The sequence below is a fragment of the Hylobates moloch genome, unplaced genomic scaffold, assembly GCF_009828535.3.
Source record: "Hylobates moloch isolate HMO894 unplaced genomic scaffold, HMol_V3 SCAFFOLD_2, whole genome shotgun sequence".
Taxonomy (NCBI): Eukaryota; Metazoa; Chordata; class Mammalia; order Primates; family Hylobatidae; genus Hylobates; species Hylobates moloch.
The window spans coordinates 59142741-59159466 of record NW_026652277.1 but is presented as its reverse complement, the minus strand read 5'-3'; the positions used below and the strand labels follow the sequence as shown (position 1 = coordinate 59159466).

General features: G+C 35.3%; 1 protein-coding gene across 4 annotated transcripts in view; it reads left to right on the top strand.

The window, feature by feature from the left end:
- The window catches only part of ALB (albumin), a 166490-nt gene extending 153127 nt beyond the window's left edge, over positions 1 to 13363 (top strand). For all 4 annotated transcript variants that reach the window (XM_058433972.1, XM_058433981.1, XM_058433978.1 and 1 more), the window contains 11 exons: positions 1613 to 1824; positions 2370 to 2502; positions 3325 to 3422; positions 5002 to 5131; positions 6409 to 6623; positions 8030 to 8162; positions 9263 to 9360; positions 10535 to 10673; positions 11132 to 11355; positions 12552 to 12684; positions 13297 to 13363. In XM_058433972.1, coding sequence (XP_058289955.1) covers positions 1673 to 1824; positions 2370 to 2502; positions 3325 to 3422; positions 5002 to 5131; positions 6409 to 6623; positions 8030 to 8162; positions 9263 to 9360; positions 10535 to 10673; positions 11132 to 11355; positions 12552 to 12684; positions 13297 to 13341 — 1500 coding nt within the window. In that variant the 5' untranslated portion in view covers positions 1613 to 1672 and the 3' untranslated portion in view covers positions 13342 to 13363. The remainder of the gene's footprint in view (positions 1 to 1612; positions 1825 to 2369; positions 2503 to 3324; positions 3423 to 5001; positions 5132 to 6408; positions 6624 to 8029; positions 8163 to 9262; positions 9361 to 10534; positions 10674 to 11131; positions 11356 to 12551; positions 12685 to 13296) is intronic.
- Positions 13364 to 16726: the final 3363 nt, after the last annotated feature.

Genomic DNA, 16726 nt, shown 5'->3' with positions numbered 1-16726 from the left:
GAGACCAAACACAACAGTCATGGTGTATTTAAATGGCAATTTGTCATTTGTAAACACCTCTTTTTAAAATTTGAGGTTTGGTTTCTTTTTGTAGAGGCTAATAGGGTATGACAGCATGTATTTATTTATTTATTTATCTTATTTTATTATAGTAAGAACCCTTAACATGAGATCTACCCCCTTACATTTTTAAGTGTACAGTCCATTATTGTGAATTATGGGTACACTGTTGTATAGCTTACTCATCTTGCTTTATTAAAACTTTGTGCCCATTGATTAGTAACCCCTCATTTCCTCCTCCCCCAGCCACTGGCAACCATCATTATACTCTTTGATTCTATGAGTTTGACTATTTTAGCTACCTCATATAAGTGGTATCATGTACTGTTTATCTTTTTGTGACTGACTTATTTCCCTTAGCATAGTGCATTCAGAGTCCAACCATGTTGTTGCCTATTGCAGAATTTCCTTCTTTTCAAGGCTGAATAATATTCCAGTGCATGTGTATACCACATTTTCTTTATCCATTAATTTGTTGATAGACATTTAGGTTGGTTTTCTACATCTTGACTATCATGAATAGTGTTGCAATGAACACAGGAGAGCTACTATCTCTTAGAGATGATAGCATGGTTTTTATCATCAGAAAACACCAACAGATTTCTATGCTAATTTTGTTACCTGGGTGGAATAATAGTACAGCTATATATTCCTCATTTTAGATATCTTTGTATTTCTACATACAATAAAAAAACAGAGTACTTAGTCATGTTGAAGAACTTTAAACTTTTAGTATTTCCAGATCAATCTTCAAAACAAGGACAGGTTTATCTTTCTCTCACCACTCAATCTATATATACCTCTTGTGGGCAAGGCCAGTTTTTATCACTGGAGCCTTTCCCCTTCTTATTATGTACCTCTCCCTCACAGCAGAGTCAGGACTTTAACTTTACACAATACTATGGCTCTACACATGAAATCTTAAAAATACATAAAAATTAATAAATTCTGTCTAGAGTAGTATATTTTCCTTGGGGTTACAGTTACTTTCATAATAAAAATTAGAGATAAGGAAAGGACTCATTTATTGGAAAGTGATTTTAGGTAACATTTCTGGAAGAAAAATGTCTATATCTTAACAGTCACTTAATATATGATGGATTGTGTTACTCCTCAGTTTTCAAGGCCATATACTAAAACATGGACCTCTAAAAAGGGGGCAAATAAAATGAGAAACTCTCTGAATGTTTTTCTCCTCTAGGTGAATTCACCTGCTGCTTAGAAGCTTATTTTCCCTTGATTTCTGTTATAATGATTGCTCTTACCCTTTAGTTTTAAGTTTCAAAACAGGAGTCATATAAGTTTCCTTAAAGCTATTGGCTGTCTTTTTGTCCTGTTTTATTCACCATAAGTTATAGTGTGACAGTTAATGCTTATGAAAATTATATAGAGATGGTTAAATCATCAGAAACTCTAAACCTTGGGAGGGGAAGCGGATTTTTAAATGATTTCCTGACCAAGCTTAACCAGTATATTAAATCCTTTGTACTGTTCTTTGGCTATAAAGAAAAAGGTACTGTCCAGCAACTGAAACCTGCTTTCTTCCATTTAGCATACCCTTTTTGGAGACAAATTATGCACAGTTGCAACTCTTCGTGAAACCTATGGTGAAATGGCTGACTGCTGTGCAAAACAAGAACCTGAGAGAAATGAATGCTTCTTGCAACACAAAGATGACAACCCAAACCTCCCCCCATTGGTGAGACCAGAGGTTGATGTGATGTGCACTGCTTTTCATGACAATGAAGAGACATTTTTGAAAAAGTAAGTAATCAGATGTTTATAGTTCAAAATTAAAAAGCATAGAGTAACCCCATAGGCCAACACTCTATAAAAATTACCATAACAAAAATATTTTCAACATTAAGAGTTGGAAGTTTTATGATGATTTTTTAAAGAAGTAGTATTTGATACCACAAAATTCTACACAGCAAAAAATATGATCAAAGATATTTTGAAGTTTACTGAAACAGGATACAATCTTTCTGAAAAATTTAAGATAGACAAATTATTTAATGTATTACGAAGATATGTATATATGGTTGTTATAATTGATTTCGTTTTAGTCAGCAACATTATATTGCCAAAATTTAACCATTTATGCACACACACACATACACACACACTTAACCCTTTTTTTCCACAGACTTAAAGAATAACAAAGACAAGACCATCATGTGCAAATTGAGCTTAATTGGTTAATTAGATATCTTTGGATTTTGGAGGTTCTGAGGAGAATGTCAATTACAATTATTTCTGTAATACTGTCTGCTATAGAAAAGTGACTGTTTTTCTTTTTCAAAATTTAGATACTTATATGAAGTTGCCAGAAGACATCCTTACTTTTATGCCCCAGAACTGCTTTTCTTTGCTAAAAGGTATAAAGCTGCTTTTACAGAATGTTGCCAAGCTGCTGATAAAGCTGCCTGCCTGTTGCCAAAGGTATTGTGCAAAAGAATAGAAAAAAAGAGTTCATTATCCAACCTGATTTTGTCCATTTTGTGGCTAGATTTAGGGAACCTGAGTGTCTGATATAAACTTTCCAACATGGTCAAAAAAGCCTTCCTTTTATCTGTCTTGAGAATCTTTCATCTTTGAAGGCCTACACTCTCATTTCTTCTTTTAAGATTTGCCAATGATGATCTGACAGAGGTAATCACTGTGGGTGTGTTTAAACATTTCACCACTTTTTATGGTGGTGATCACTATAGTGAAATACTGAAACTTGTTTGTCAAATTGCATAGCAAGGGGCCACAGTTCTTGTTTATCTTTTCATGATAATTTTTAGTAGGGAGGGAATTCAAAGTAGGGAATTTTACTGCATCTAGATGCCTGAGTTCATGCATTCATTCCATAAATATATACTATGGAACGCTTTATTTTCTTTTCTGAGGAGTTTACTGATGTTGGTGGAGGAGAGACTGAAATGAATTATACACAAAATTTAAAAATTAGCAAAATTGCAGTCCCTGGGATATTAGCGTACTCTTTCTCTGACTTTTCTCCTACTTTTAAGGCTCTTTTCCCTGGCAATGTTTCCAGTTGGTTTCTAACTACATAGGGAATTCTGCTATGACCAGAATGATCGAATGATCTTCCCTTTTCTAACAGAGCAAAATCATTATTCGCTAAAGGGAGTACTTGGGAATTTAGGCATAAATTATGCCTTCAAAATTTAATTTGGCACAGTCTCATCTGAGCTTATGGAGGGGTGTTTCATGTAGAATTTTTCTTCTAATTTTCATCAAATTATTCCTTTGTAGCTTGATGGACTTCGGGATGAAGGGAAGGCTTCGTCTGCCAAGCAGAGACTCAAGTGTGCCAGTCTCCAAAAATTCGGAGAAAGAGCTTTCAAAGCATGGTAAATATTTTTGAACATAGTTAGCATCTTTATAACGACGTAAATGATAATGCTTCAGGGACAAATTGTATATTTTTATGCATTTTGCAAAGTGCTGTCAAATACATTTCTTTGGTTGTCTGACAGGTAGAAATCTAATAGAGGTAAAAATCAGAATATCAATGACAATTTGACTTTATTTTTAATCTTTTCTAAATAGTTGAATAATTTAGAGGACACTGTCCTTTTTGTCCTAAAAAAAGTGACAGATATTTAAGTTCTATTTATTTATAAAATCTTGGACTTATTCTAATAGTTCATTATTTTTATAGAGCTGTAGGCATGGTTCTTTATTTAATTTTTTAAAGTTATTTTTAATTTTTGTGGATACATAGTAGGTATACATATTTATGGTATATATGAGATATTTTGATATAAGTATACAACATATATAATCCCTTTATTTAATTTTATCTTCCCCCCAATGATCTAAAACTATTTGCTTGTCCTTTTATGTCTTATAGTTAAATTCAGTCACCAACTAAGTTGAAGTTACTTCTTATTTTTGCATAACTCCAGCTCTGATCTTCATTTTATGTTTTTGCCTGAGCCTCTGTTTTCATATTACTTAGTTGGTTCTGGGAGCATACTTTAATAGCCGAGTCAAGAAAAATACTAGCTGCCCCCTCACCCACACTCCTCACCTGCTTGTCAACAGCAAATCAACACAACAGGAGATAAAATGAAAATAATAGACATTATGCATGCTCTCTAGAAACTGTCAATTGAACTATATTTGCTCATCATTGCTATCATCTACACCACCAAGATCAACCAAATTTATAAACAAAACAACCCCAACATAAAATTATACACAGATAAACAGGCTATGATTAGTTTTGGGAAAGAAGTCTCCTTTACCTGATTTAGGCAACTGTGAAATGACTAGAGCATGAAGAAAATCAGACGTTTACATCTTGTCATAGAGTTTGAAGATAGTGCTGGATCTTTCTTTTTATAAGTATGATCAATAAAAACTCCTTCATTCTGTAGAAGTTATGATTTCTTTTCTAAGAGACCTTTAGAAGTCAGAAAAAATGTGTTTCTATTGAGAAAAAAGTAACTGGAGTTTGTGTAGTACTTCCTAGATTATAAAATGCTTTTGTATGTATTATCTAATTTAATCCTCAAAACAATTCTTCAATTTAGCATGTTGTCATGACACTGCAGAGGCTGAAGCTCAGAGAGGCTGAGCCCTCTGCTAACAAGCCCTACTGCTAACAAGTGATAAAGCCAGAGCTGGAAGTCACATCTGGACTCCAAACCTGATGCTTCTCAGCCTGTTGCCCCTTTTAGAGTTCCTTTTTAATTTCTGCTTTTGTGACTTGCTAGATTTCTACCTACCACACACACTCTTAAATGGATAATTCCGCCCTAAGGAAAAATGATTACCGTTTGGTTCAGAACTAGAACTAATGAATTTTAAAAATTATGTCTGTATGTCTGTTTTGAATTTTCTTATGAGAAATAGTATTTGCCTAGTGCTTTCATATAAAATATTGCATGATAATACCGTTTTGATTGGTGATTTTCTTTTTAGGGCAGTAGCTCGCCTGAGCCAGAGATTTCCCAAAGCTGAGTTTGCAGAAGTTTCCAAGTTAGTGACAGATCTTACCAAAGTCCACACGGAATGCTGCCATGGAGATCTGCTTGAATGTGCTGATGACAGGGTAAAGAGTCGTCGATATGCTTTTTGGTAGCTTGCATGCTCAAGTTGGTAGAATGCATTTGGTATCATTGGTGATAGCTGACAGTGGGTTGAGATTGTCTTCTGTACTCTCGTCTGCCCTATCTTCAATCTTTCCCTGCCTATGGTGGTGGTACCTTTCTGTTTTTAACCTAGCTATAAATTACCAGATAAACCCATTCACTGATTTGTAACTCCTTTCAGTCATGCTCTAACTGTAAATGAAGGCTTAAACTGAAGTAGAACAGTTACAAGGTTCTACTTGGCAGAACGTCTGCAAGGTAGATGTCTAAGAAGATTTTTTTTTCTTTTTTTAAGACGGAGCTCTTGTTTCCCAGGCTGGAGTGCAATGGTGTGATCTTGGCTCAGCGCAACATCTGCCTCCTGGGTTCAAGTGATTCTCATGCCTCAGCTCCCAAGTAGCTGGGATTACAGGCATGCGCCACCACACCTGGTTAATTTTGTATTTTTAGTAGAGGCGGGGTTTCACCATATTGGCCAGACTGGTCTCGAACTCCTGACCTCAGGTGATCCACCCGCCTTGGCCTCCCAAAGTGCTGGGATTACAGGCATGAGCCACCTTGCTCGGCCTAAGAAGATTTTTTGAGGGAGGTAGGTGGACTTGGAGAAGGTGACTACTTGAAGAGATTTTTGGAAATGATGTATTTTTCTTCTCTGTATTCCTTCCCTTAATTAACTCTGTTAGATGTGCAAATATTTGGAATGATATCTCTTTTCTCCAAACTTATAATATTTTCTTTCTCTCTTTCTTCAAGATTAAACTTATGGGCAAATACTAGAATCCTAATCTCTTATGGCACTTTCTGGAAAATTTAAGCAAGCTATTTTACGTATGTAAACAGGGCCTATGACTATGATCTTAACTCATTTTTCAAAAATATTCTATTTTTTTTTAGTTATTTGGTTTCAAAAGGCCTGCACTTAATTTTGGGGGATTATTTGGAAAAACAGCATTGAGTTTTAATGAAAAAAACTTAAATGCCCTAACAGTAGAAACATAAAATTAATAAATAACTGAGCTGAGCACCTGCTACTGATTAGTCTATTTTAATTAAGCGGGAATGTTTTGTAGTCCTATCTATATCTCCAGGTTTAGGAGCAAACAGAGTATGTTCATAGAAGGAACATGTTTATGGTCGTAGAATACAATGAATATGTTCTGCCAACTTAATAAAGGTCTGAGGAGAAAGTGTAGCAATGTCAATTCGTGTTGAACAATTTCCACCAACTTACTTATAGGCGGACCTTGCCAAGTATATCTGTGAAAATCAAGATTCAATCTCCAGTAAACTGAAGGAATGCTGTGAAAAACCTCTGTTGGAAAAATCCCACTGCCTTGCCGAAGTGGAAAATGATGAGATGCCTGCTGACTTGCCTTCATTAGCTGCTGATTTTGTTGAGAGTAAGGATGTTTGCAAAAACTATGCTGAGGCAAAGGATGTCTTCCTGGGCATGTAAGTAGATAAGAAGTTATTCTTTTATAGCTTTGGCATGACCTCACAACTTAGGAGGATAGTCTAGGCTTTTCTGTGGAGTTGCTACACTTTCCCTGCTGCCCGGAATGTTTCTTCATCCTTCCCTTTCCCAGACTTTAACAATTTTTGAAATAGTTAATTAGTCAAATACATTGTCCACAAAATAATATATGCTCATGGCAAAAGCTCAACATTCCTTACTCCTTAGGGATATTTCTGAAAATACCTCTAGAAACATTTTGTGTATATATAAATTATGTATACTTCATTCATTCATTCCAAGTGTATTTCTTGAACATCTGTAATATATGTGTGTGACTATGTATTGCCTGTCTATCTAACTAATCTAATCTAGTCTATCTATCTAATCTATACAATGATAGCAAAGAAGTATAAAAAGAAATATAGAGTCTGACACCAGGTGCTTTATATTTGGTGAAAAGACCAGAAGTTCAGTATAATGGCAATATGGTATGCAACTCAATTACAAAATAAATGTTTATATATTGTCAGAAATTGTGGTGATAAACTTTGCATTTTTATTGTTGGATTATGATAATGCACTAAATAATATTTCATAAAATTATGTACCCTACGAGATTTCACTCATACAGAGAAGAAACAGAATATTTTAAGAACATATCCCCACCCATCTATTTATCAGAATCCTTTTGAGATGTAGTTTAAATCAAACAAAATATTAACAAAAATAACAGGTATCATTCATCAAAGATTTCATATGTGCCAAGCAGTGTGTGCTTTGTGTAGATTATGTAATATAGTTCTCATAATCCACCTTCTGAGACAGATACTATTTATTTTTTGAGACAGAGTTTTACTCTTGTTGCCCAGGCTGGAGTGCAATGGTGCCATCTCGGCTCACCACAACCTCCGCCTCCCAGGTTCAAGCGATTCTCCTGTCTCAGCCTCCTGAGTAGCTGGGATTACAGGCATGCACCTCCATGCCTGGCTAATTTTGTATTTTTCATAGAGATGGGCTTTCACCATGTTGGTCAGGCTGGTCTCAAACTCCTGACCTCAGGTTATCTGCCTGCCTCAGCCTCCTAAAGTGTTGGGATTACAGGCGTGAGCCACCACACCCAGCCGACAGATACTATTATTATCTCCATTCTACCGAGAAGGAGACTAAGGCTCTGATCATTTAAATAAGTTGCCTAAGGTGATGCAGTAATTTAAGTGGCAGAGCTAGGAATTGAGCCTTGGTAACTTTAACTCGGGACCCCAAGTCCTTAGCTACTAAGCTTTACTGCATGGGATTTAGTCAAATTAAGACTTTTGGAATACGAGTTACTTTTGAGATCAGTTTTGTGATTTTTTTGTGCTCATTTGTCCAACAAAGTCTATTTTATTTTCATCTTAATTAGGTTTTTGTATGAATATGCAAGAAGGCATCCTGATTACTCTGTCGTGCTGCTGCTGAGACTTGCCAAGGCTTATGAAACCACTCTAGAGAAGTGCTGTGCCGCTGCAGATCCTCATGAATGCTATGCCAAAGTGGTAGGTTTATTGCTGGAAAAAAACATAGTTCTTTGACTGATGATTCCAATAATGAGAAAGAAAAATAATGCAAGAATGTAAAATGATATAAAGTGCAATTTAGATCTTTTCTTGGGATGGTTTCAATTCTGCAATCTTAAACATGAAAGAAAAAGTAGCCTTAGAATGATTAACAAAATTTAGAGTAGTTAGTCTAGAATAGAAAGATCTGAATAGAGCAATCTCTAAAAAATTTTGATCTTTTTTTTCTCTTTTTCACAATCCTGAGAACAAAAAAAAAAAATTAAAGTAAATTTAAATGTTAATTAGAAGATATTTAACTTAGATGTAAAGTGAGTTAACCTGATCAGGATTAATCAAGTACTAGAATTAGTATCTTAAGGCAAATTATAGAACATATCCCTTTAGAATATTTTCAAATCGTTTTGAGAATGTTTAGGAATAGTTTTACAAGAAATTAAGCTAGGAGAGGAAATCTGTTCTGGAGGATTTTTAGGTTCCCACTAGCATATGTAATGGTTTCCAAACTATTCAGAATCAGAGAAAACTCATTTTTTCCTGCTTTCAAGAAGCTACTGTATGCCAGGCACCATGCACAAACAATGACCAAGGTAAAATCTCTCATTTTGGAGAATCTGGAATCTAACTGGAAAGGTGAACTAATAATAATAATATGTACAATCATAGCCATCATTTATTAGACTTTGATTATATGCAAGGCACTGTTTAATTTCATTAGCAGAACTGGTTTACAGAGCAGCTGTATGAGATGAGTGCCATCTTTGCCCCTGTTTTAGGGATAAGGATTCTGAAATGTGGAGATGGTAAGTAAAATTGCACAACTGAAGAATGAGTTACATGACTTGGCTCAAATACTGGTCATTGAACTCTAGAGCCTGAATATTCTTAGCCACTTACATGATGCAAGCTCACCAAATAAATAGTTCGAATGTATTGTGACAGAGTGGCATTGATATTCATATATTCGTGTGGCTTTGAGTAGAAAGGAGAAAGGATATCATTCTGACCAGAGGGGTGAAAAACAACCTGCATCTGATCCTCAGGCATAATACAATCAACACAATTCTTTTATGTTTCAGTTCGATGAATTTAAACCTCTTGTGGAAGAGCCTCAGAATTTAATCAAACACAATTGTGAGCTTTTTGAGCAGCTTGGAGAGTACAAATTCCAGAATGAGTAAGTAATTTTTATCGACTGATTTTTTTATCAATTTGTAATTATTTAAGACTTAATATACGAGCCACCTAGCATAGAACTTTTAGGAATGAAAATACATTACATATTTCTAATCACTCTTTGTCAAGAAAGATAGGAGATGAGAGATAAAATAGTTGATGGGGTGGAGAGGCCTATATTTGAATGTAGTCTAAAAATTGTTCTCTTAAGATTGGAAGTATGTCGGCCGGGAGGGTAAATACCAAATCTTGGTATATCAGAACTGAGCATGTCCCTTGAAGGTTAAGAAATAGTTAATGAGCAAATAGAACATGGCAATATTTTGTAGAGCAGGAAGTAGTAGGCCTTGAATAGCAGTCGCTCAAAAAGTAATATGTTAGCTGAACACAAAAATGTAACAAATGAATTTAGATACATATTTGAATATTAAATTCAGGTTGTTTGGGAGATGCACCTGGTCTTTGATGGTTAAACCTTTCCCTCCACAGAAGAGACAGAGACAGAATGTCTTGCTGGACTAATGTCCCAATTCAATAGAGCCTTATCTATGAAGATTAAAAACAAGAAGAGACATATTATACAGTAGATATTTATTGTGTGGCTCATACACATAGTGCTCTTCTGATTATGGGTTTTAGTAATAATAACAGTGAACAAGACATAGTTTCTTCCCTCGAGTAGATTACAGTCATACATTGACTTTTAATGGTGACTGGCATTCTTAATACATGATTATTATATATTAGGTACCATGTCAGATTAATTATAATACTTTACTACTTTTAATTTAACCCTTGAACTGTCCCTATTGAGTCAGATATATTTCCTTCCATTTTCTACTTGTATCTTTCAAGTTTAGCACATGCTGATATATATGAAGCTCTCTCCAGGTTTTATTGAAAGAAGAAATTAATAAATTTATTAATGTCACTGAATTAGGTAACTCACCTTCCCAAGATTATACAAGTGGTACAGGTGGAACTCAAAGCCAAGTTTAACTAGTTGTTCAGGAGAACGTTTTCTCCCCTCCACTAACCCACTACTCTGCAGATGGAGATAACATGATGAATGGAACATAGCAATATCTTAGTTGATTCCGGCCAACTGTTCTCTGTTTTATCTACTCTTAGACAGTTTCTTGCCTTGCTGAAAACACATGACTTCTTTTTTTCAGGCTATTAGTTCGTTACACCAAGAAAGTACCCCAAGTGTCAACTCCAACTCTTGTAGAAGTCTCAAGAAACCTAGGAAAAGTGGGCACCAAATGTTGTAAACATCCTGAAGCACAAAGAATGCCCTGTACAGAAGATTATGTGAGTCTTTAAAAAATATGATAAATTAATAATGAAAAAATTTTACCTTTAGATATTGATAATGCTAGCTTTCATAAGCAGAAGGAAGTAATGTGTGTGTGTGCATGTTTGTGTGCGTGTGTGTGTGTGTGCATGTTTGTGTGCGTGTGTGTGTGCATGCATGTGTGTGTACGTGTGATATTGGCAGTCAGGGCCCCGAGGATGATAAATTTTTTTTTTTTTTTTTTTTATTTTTATGAGACAGAGTCTCGCTTTGTTGCCCAGGCTGGAGTGCAGTGGTGCCATCTCGGCTCACTGCAACCTCCGCCTCCCAGATTCAAGCAATTCTCCTGTCTCAGCCTCCCAGATAGCTAGGACTACAGGCACATACCACCATGCCCGGCTAATTTTTTGTATTTTTAGTAGAAAATTTTCGGCTTCTCTTCTTTTGAATTTCTGCTCTCCTGCCTGTTCTTTAGCTGTCTGTGGTCCTGAACCGGTTATGTGTGTTGCATGAGAAAACGCCAGTAAGTGACAGAGTCACCAAATGCTGCACGGAATCCTTGGTGAACAGGCGACCATGCTTTTCTGCTCTGGAAGTCGATGAAACATATGTTCCCAAAGAGTTTAATGCTGAAACATTCACCTTCCATGCAGATATATGCACACTTTCTGAGAAGGACAGACAAGTCAAGAAACAAACGTGAGGAGTATTTCATTACTGCACGTGTTTGTAGTCTTGATAGCAAGAACTGTCAATTCAAGTTAGCAACTTTTTCCTGAAGTAGTGATTATATTTCTTAGAGGAAAGTATTGGAGTGTTGCCCTTATTATGCTGATAAAAGGACCCAGAACAAAATGAATAACTTTTTAAAGACAAAATCTTCTGTTATAATATTGCTAAAATTATTCAGAGTAATATTGTGGATTAAAGCCACAATAGAATAACATGTTAGGCCATATTCAGTAGAAAAAGATGAACAATTAACTGATAAATTTGTGCACATGGCAAATTAGTTAGTAGGAACCCTAGGATAATTTATTTCTAGATGTAAATAATTATTTTAAGTTTGCCCTATGGTGGCCCTACACATGAGACAAATCCCCAAGATGTGACTTTTGAGAATGAGACTTGGATAAAAAACATCTAGAAATGCAAGCCCTGAAGCTAACTCCCTATTGCTATCACAGGGGTTATAATTGCATAAAATTTAGCTATAGAAAGTTGCTGTCATCTCTTGTGGGCTGTAATCATCGTCTAGGCTTAAGAGTAATATTGCAAAACCTGTCATGCCCACACAAATCTCTCCCTGGCATTGTTGTCTTTGCAGATGTCAATGAAAGAGAACCAGCAGCTCCCATGAGTTTGGATAGCCTTATTTTCTATAGCCTCCCCACTATTAGCTTTGAATGGAGCAAAGTTTAAGGACCAAATATAAAGATTCTCATCTTTATAGATAAGAAAAATTTTAAATAAAGTTCAAGATAATTAAATTTTTAAGGATCATTTTTAGCTCTTTAATAGCTATAAAACTCAATATGACATAATATGGCACTTCCAAAATCTGAATAATATATAATTGCAATGACATACTTCTTTCCAGAGATTTACTGAAAAGAGATTTGTTGACACTACATAACGTGATGAGTGGTGATGAGTGGTTTATACTGATTGTTTCAGTTGGTCTTCCCACCAACTCCATGAAAGTGGATTTTATTATCCTCATCATGCAGATGAGAATATTGAGACTTATAGCGGTATGCCTGAGCTCCAAAGTACTCAGAGTTGCCTGGCTCCAAGATTTATAATCTTAAATGATGGGACTACCATCCTTACTCTCTCCATTTTTCTATATGTGAGTGATGTTTTTTCTGTTTTCTTTTTCCATTCAAACTCAGTGCACTTGTTGAGCTCGTGAAACACAAGCCCAAGGCAACAAAAGAGCAACTGAAAACTGTTATGGAGGATTTTGCAGCTTTTGTAGAGAAGTGCTGCAAGGCTGACGATAAAGAAACCTGCTTTGCCGAGGAGGTACTACAGTTCTCTTCATTTTAATATGTCCGGTATTCATTTTTGCGTGTTTGGTTAGGCTAGGGCTTAGGGATTTATATATCAAAGGAGGCTTTGTACATGTGGGACAGGGATCTTATTTTACAAACAATTGTCTTACGAAATGAATAAAACAGCACTTTGTTTGATCTCCTGCTCTATTGCACCATACTATTAAATGTTTATAATGCCTGTTCTGTTTCCAAATTTGTGATGCTTATGAATATTAATAGGAATATTTGTAAGGCCTGAAATATTTTGATCATGAAATCAAAACATTAATTTATTTAAACATTTACTTGAAATGTGGTGGTTTGTGATTTAGTTGATTTTATAGGCTAGTGGGAGAATTTACATTCAAATGTCTAAATCACTTAAAATTGCCTTTATGGCCTGACAGTAACTTTTTTTTATTCATTTGGCGACACTTATGTCCGTGAGCTTCCGTCCAGAGATTATAGTAGTAAATTGGAATTAAAGGATATGATGCACGTGAAATCACTTTGCAATCATCAATAGCTTCATAAATGTTAATTTTGTATCCTAATAGTAATGCTAATATTTTCCTAACATCTGTCATGTCTTTGTATTCAGGGTAAAAAACTTGTTGCTGCAAGTCAAGCTGCCTTAGGCTTATAACATCACAATTAAAAAATCTCAGGTAACTATATTTTGAATTTTTTAAAAAGTAACTATAATAGTTATTATTAAAATAGCAAAGATTGACTATTTCCAAGAGCCATATAGACCAGCACCAACCACTATTCTAAACTATTTATATATGTATATATTAGCTTTTAAAATTCTCAAAATAGTTGCTGAGTTGGGAAGCATAATTATTTCTATTTTGTAGATGAGAAAATGAAGATAAACATCTAAGCATAGATTAAGTAATTTTCCAAAGGATCAAAATTCAAAATTCAAACCAAAGTTTCAGTGTTGCCCATTGTCCTATTCTGACTTATATGATGCAGTACACAGAGCCATCCAAGTAAGTGATGGCTCAGCAGGGAATACTCTAGGAATTAGGCTGAACCATATGAAAGGGTGCTTTATAGGGCAAAAACAGTTGGATATCAATGATTTCACATGGTTCAACCTAATAGTTCAACTCATCCTTTCCACTGGAGAATATGATGGATCTACCTTCTGTGAACTTTATAGTGAACAATTTTCATTTCCAATTTGTCAACATGCTGAGCTTTAGTAGGACTTATCTTCTTATGACAAAAGGGCCCACTTTAAAATGTAGATCTTTGAACATAAACATGTTTTACCCATTTTGTTTGTAATATTTTGGGAGAATTAAAAAATAGAATAATGGCAAAACATGTTGTTGTTAAAAATAAGTTATTCAACTACTTTAAAAAAATAGAGATTAGGGGGTGGGGTGGTATCTCTATGTTGCCCAGGCTGGTCTCAAACTCCTGGGCTCAAGCAATCCTCCCACCTCAGCCCCACCCAAAAAGTTCTGGGATTACAGGTGTGAGCCACCATAACTGGCTTCAACTACTTTTTAAACATGAATTATTTTCATATTTTACAAACTGACTGTGATGTCTATTCCACTACTATGATTTAACTTCCTCTTTGCCCATATGATAATACCTACATATTATGCATTCAGGCAAGAAAGAAACTTTGAATCTCCACAAATTTGGTAGTGCGAAATGTGATTTGTTTTGGTCCTAAGTGGAAAGATTTTCTTCATAGCGTTCTAACTTTGAGGAGATATGTTTTTGGCTGGGCGCGGTGGCTCACACCTGTAATCCCAGCACTTTGAGAGGCCGAGGCAGGTGGATCACGAGGTCAAGAGATCGAGAACATCCTGGCCAACATGGTGAAACCCCAGCTCTACTAAAAATACAAAAATTAGCCAGGCGTGGTGGCGCACGCCTGTAGTCCCAGCTACTCAAGAGGCTGAAGCAGGAGAATCTCTTGAACCCGGGAGGCAGAGGTTGCATTGAGCCGAGATCGCGCCACTGCACTCCAGCCTGAAGACAGAGTGAGACTGTCTCAAAAAAAAAAAAAAAAAAAGAGAAGATACGTTTTTGCTTGTAATAACTTAGGTGAGAAGTAGGGGTTGAATAAATAACTCCGAGGAATGATGATGAAAAGCCTCTGACTTTGAAGCTTAAGGAGTCTGATGGCACCAATGGTGTTCCCTTTCACTAACGGTGAAAAAAGAACTTAACATTTATTGGTGTGTCCCCTTGCCTAGCCCAACAGAAGGAGAATTCAGCAGCCATAAGTCTAGGACAGGCTTAAATTGTTTTCACTGGTGTAAATTACGGAAAGATGATCTAAGTAATTTGGCATTTATTTTAATAGATTTGAAAAACACATGCCATTTTACAAATAAGACTTATATTTGTCCTTTTGTTTTTCAGCCTACCATGAGAATAAGGAAAGAAAATGAAGATCAAAAGCTTATTCATCTGTTTTTCTTTTTCGTTGGTGTAAAGCCAACACCCTGTCTAAAAGACATAAATTTCTTTAATCATTTTGCCTCTTTTCTCTGTGCTTCAATTAATAAAAAATGGAAAGAATCTAATAGAGTGGTCCAGCACCATTATTTTTCAAAGATGTGTTGCTATCCTGAAAATTCTGTAGGTTCTGTGGAAGTTCCAGTACTCTCTCTTATTCCACTTCAGTAGAGGATTTCTAGTTTCTTGTGGGCTAACTAAATACATCATTAATACTCTTCTAAGTTATGGATTATAAACATTCAAAATAATATTTTGACATTATGATAATTCTGAATAAAAGAACAAAAACTATGGTATAGGTAAGGAATATAAAACATGGATTTTACCTTAGAAAAAACAATTCTAAAATTCATATGGAATCAAAAAAGAGCCTGCAGAACCAAAGTAAGATTAAGCAAAAAGAACAAATTACCTGATTTCGAACTACACTATAAAGCCATAGTCACCAAAACAGCAAGGTACTGGTATAAAAATAGGCACACAGACCAATGGAACAGAATAGAGAACCCAGAAATAAATCCACATGCTTACAGCTAACTGATCTTAGACAAAGCAAACAAAAACATAAAGTGGGGAAAGGACAACTTTTTCAACAAATGGTGCTAGGATAATTGGCAAGCACATGTAGGAGACTGAAGCTAGATCCTCATCTCTCACCTTATACAAAAATCAACTCAAGATGGATTAGGAACTTAAATCTAAGACCTAAAACTATAAAAATTCTAGAAGATAACATTGGGAAAACCCTTCTAGATATGGGCTTAGGCAAGGATTTCATGACCAAGAACCCAAAGCAAATACAATAAAAACAAAGATAAATTGCTGGGACTTCATTAAACTAAAGAGCTTTTGCGTGGCAAAAGAAACAGTCAGCTGAGTAAACAGACAACCCACAGAGTGAGAAAAAAATCTTCACAATCTATACTTCTGACAAAGGACTAATATCCAGACTCTACAATGAACTCAAACAAATCAACAACAACAAAAAATCCCATCAAAAAGTGGGCTAAGGACATGAATAGACAATTCTCAAAAGAAGATATACAAATTGAAAACAAATATGAAAAAATGCTCATCATCACTAATAATCAGGGAAATGCAAATCAAAACTACACTGTGATGCCACCTTACCTCTGCAAGAATGGCCATAATTAAAAAAATAAAAAAAATAGTAGATGTTGGCATGGATGCAATGAACAAGGAGCACTTCTACACTGATAGTGGGAATGTAAACTGGTACAATTACTATGGAAAACAGTGTGAAGATTCCTCAAAGAACTGAAATAAAACCACCATTTGATTCAATAATCCCACTACTGGGTATCTACCCAGAGGAAAAGAAGTCATTATACAAAAAAGATACTTGCACATGCATGTTTATAGCAGCACAATTTGCAATTGCAAAAATGTGGAACCAACCCAAATGCCCATCAATCAATGAATGGATAAAGAAACAGTGATATATATATATATATATGTATATATATATATATATATGCACTCGTTGATTGAGATACATCATATATAGATGTATA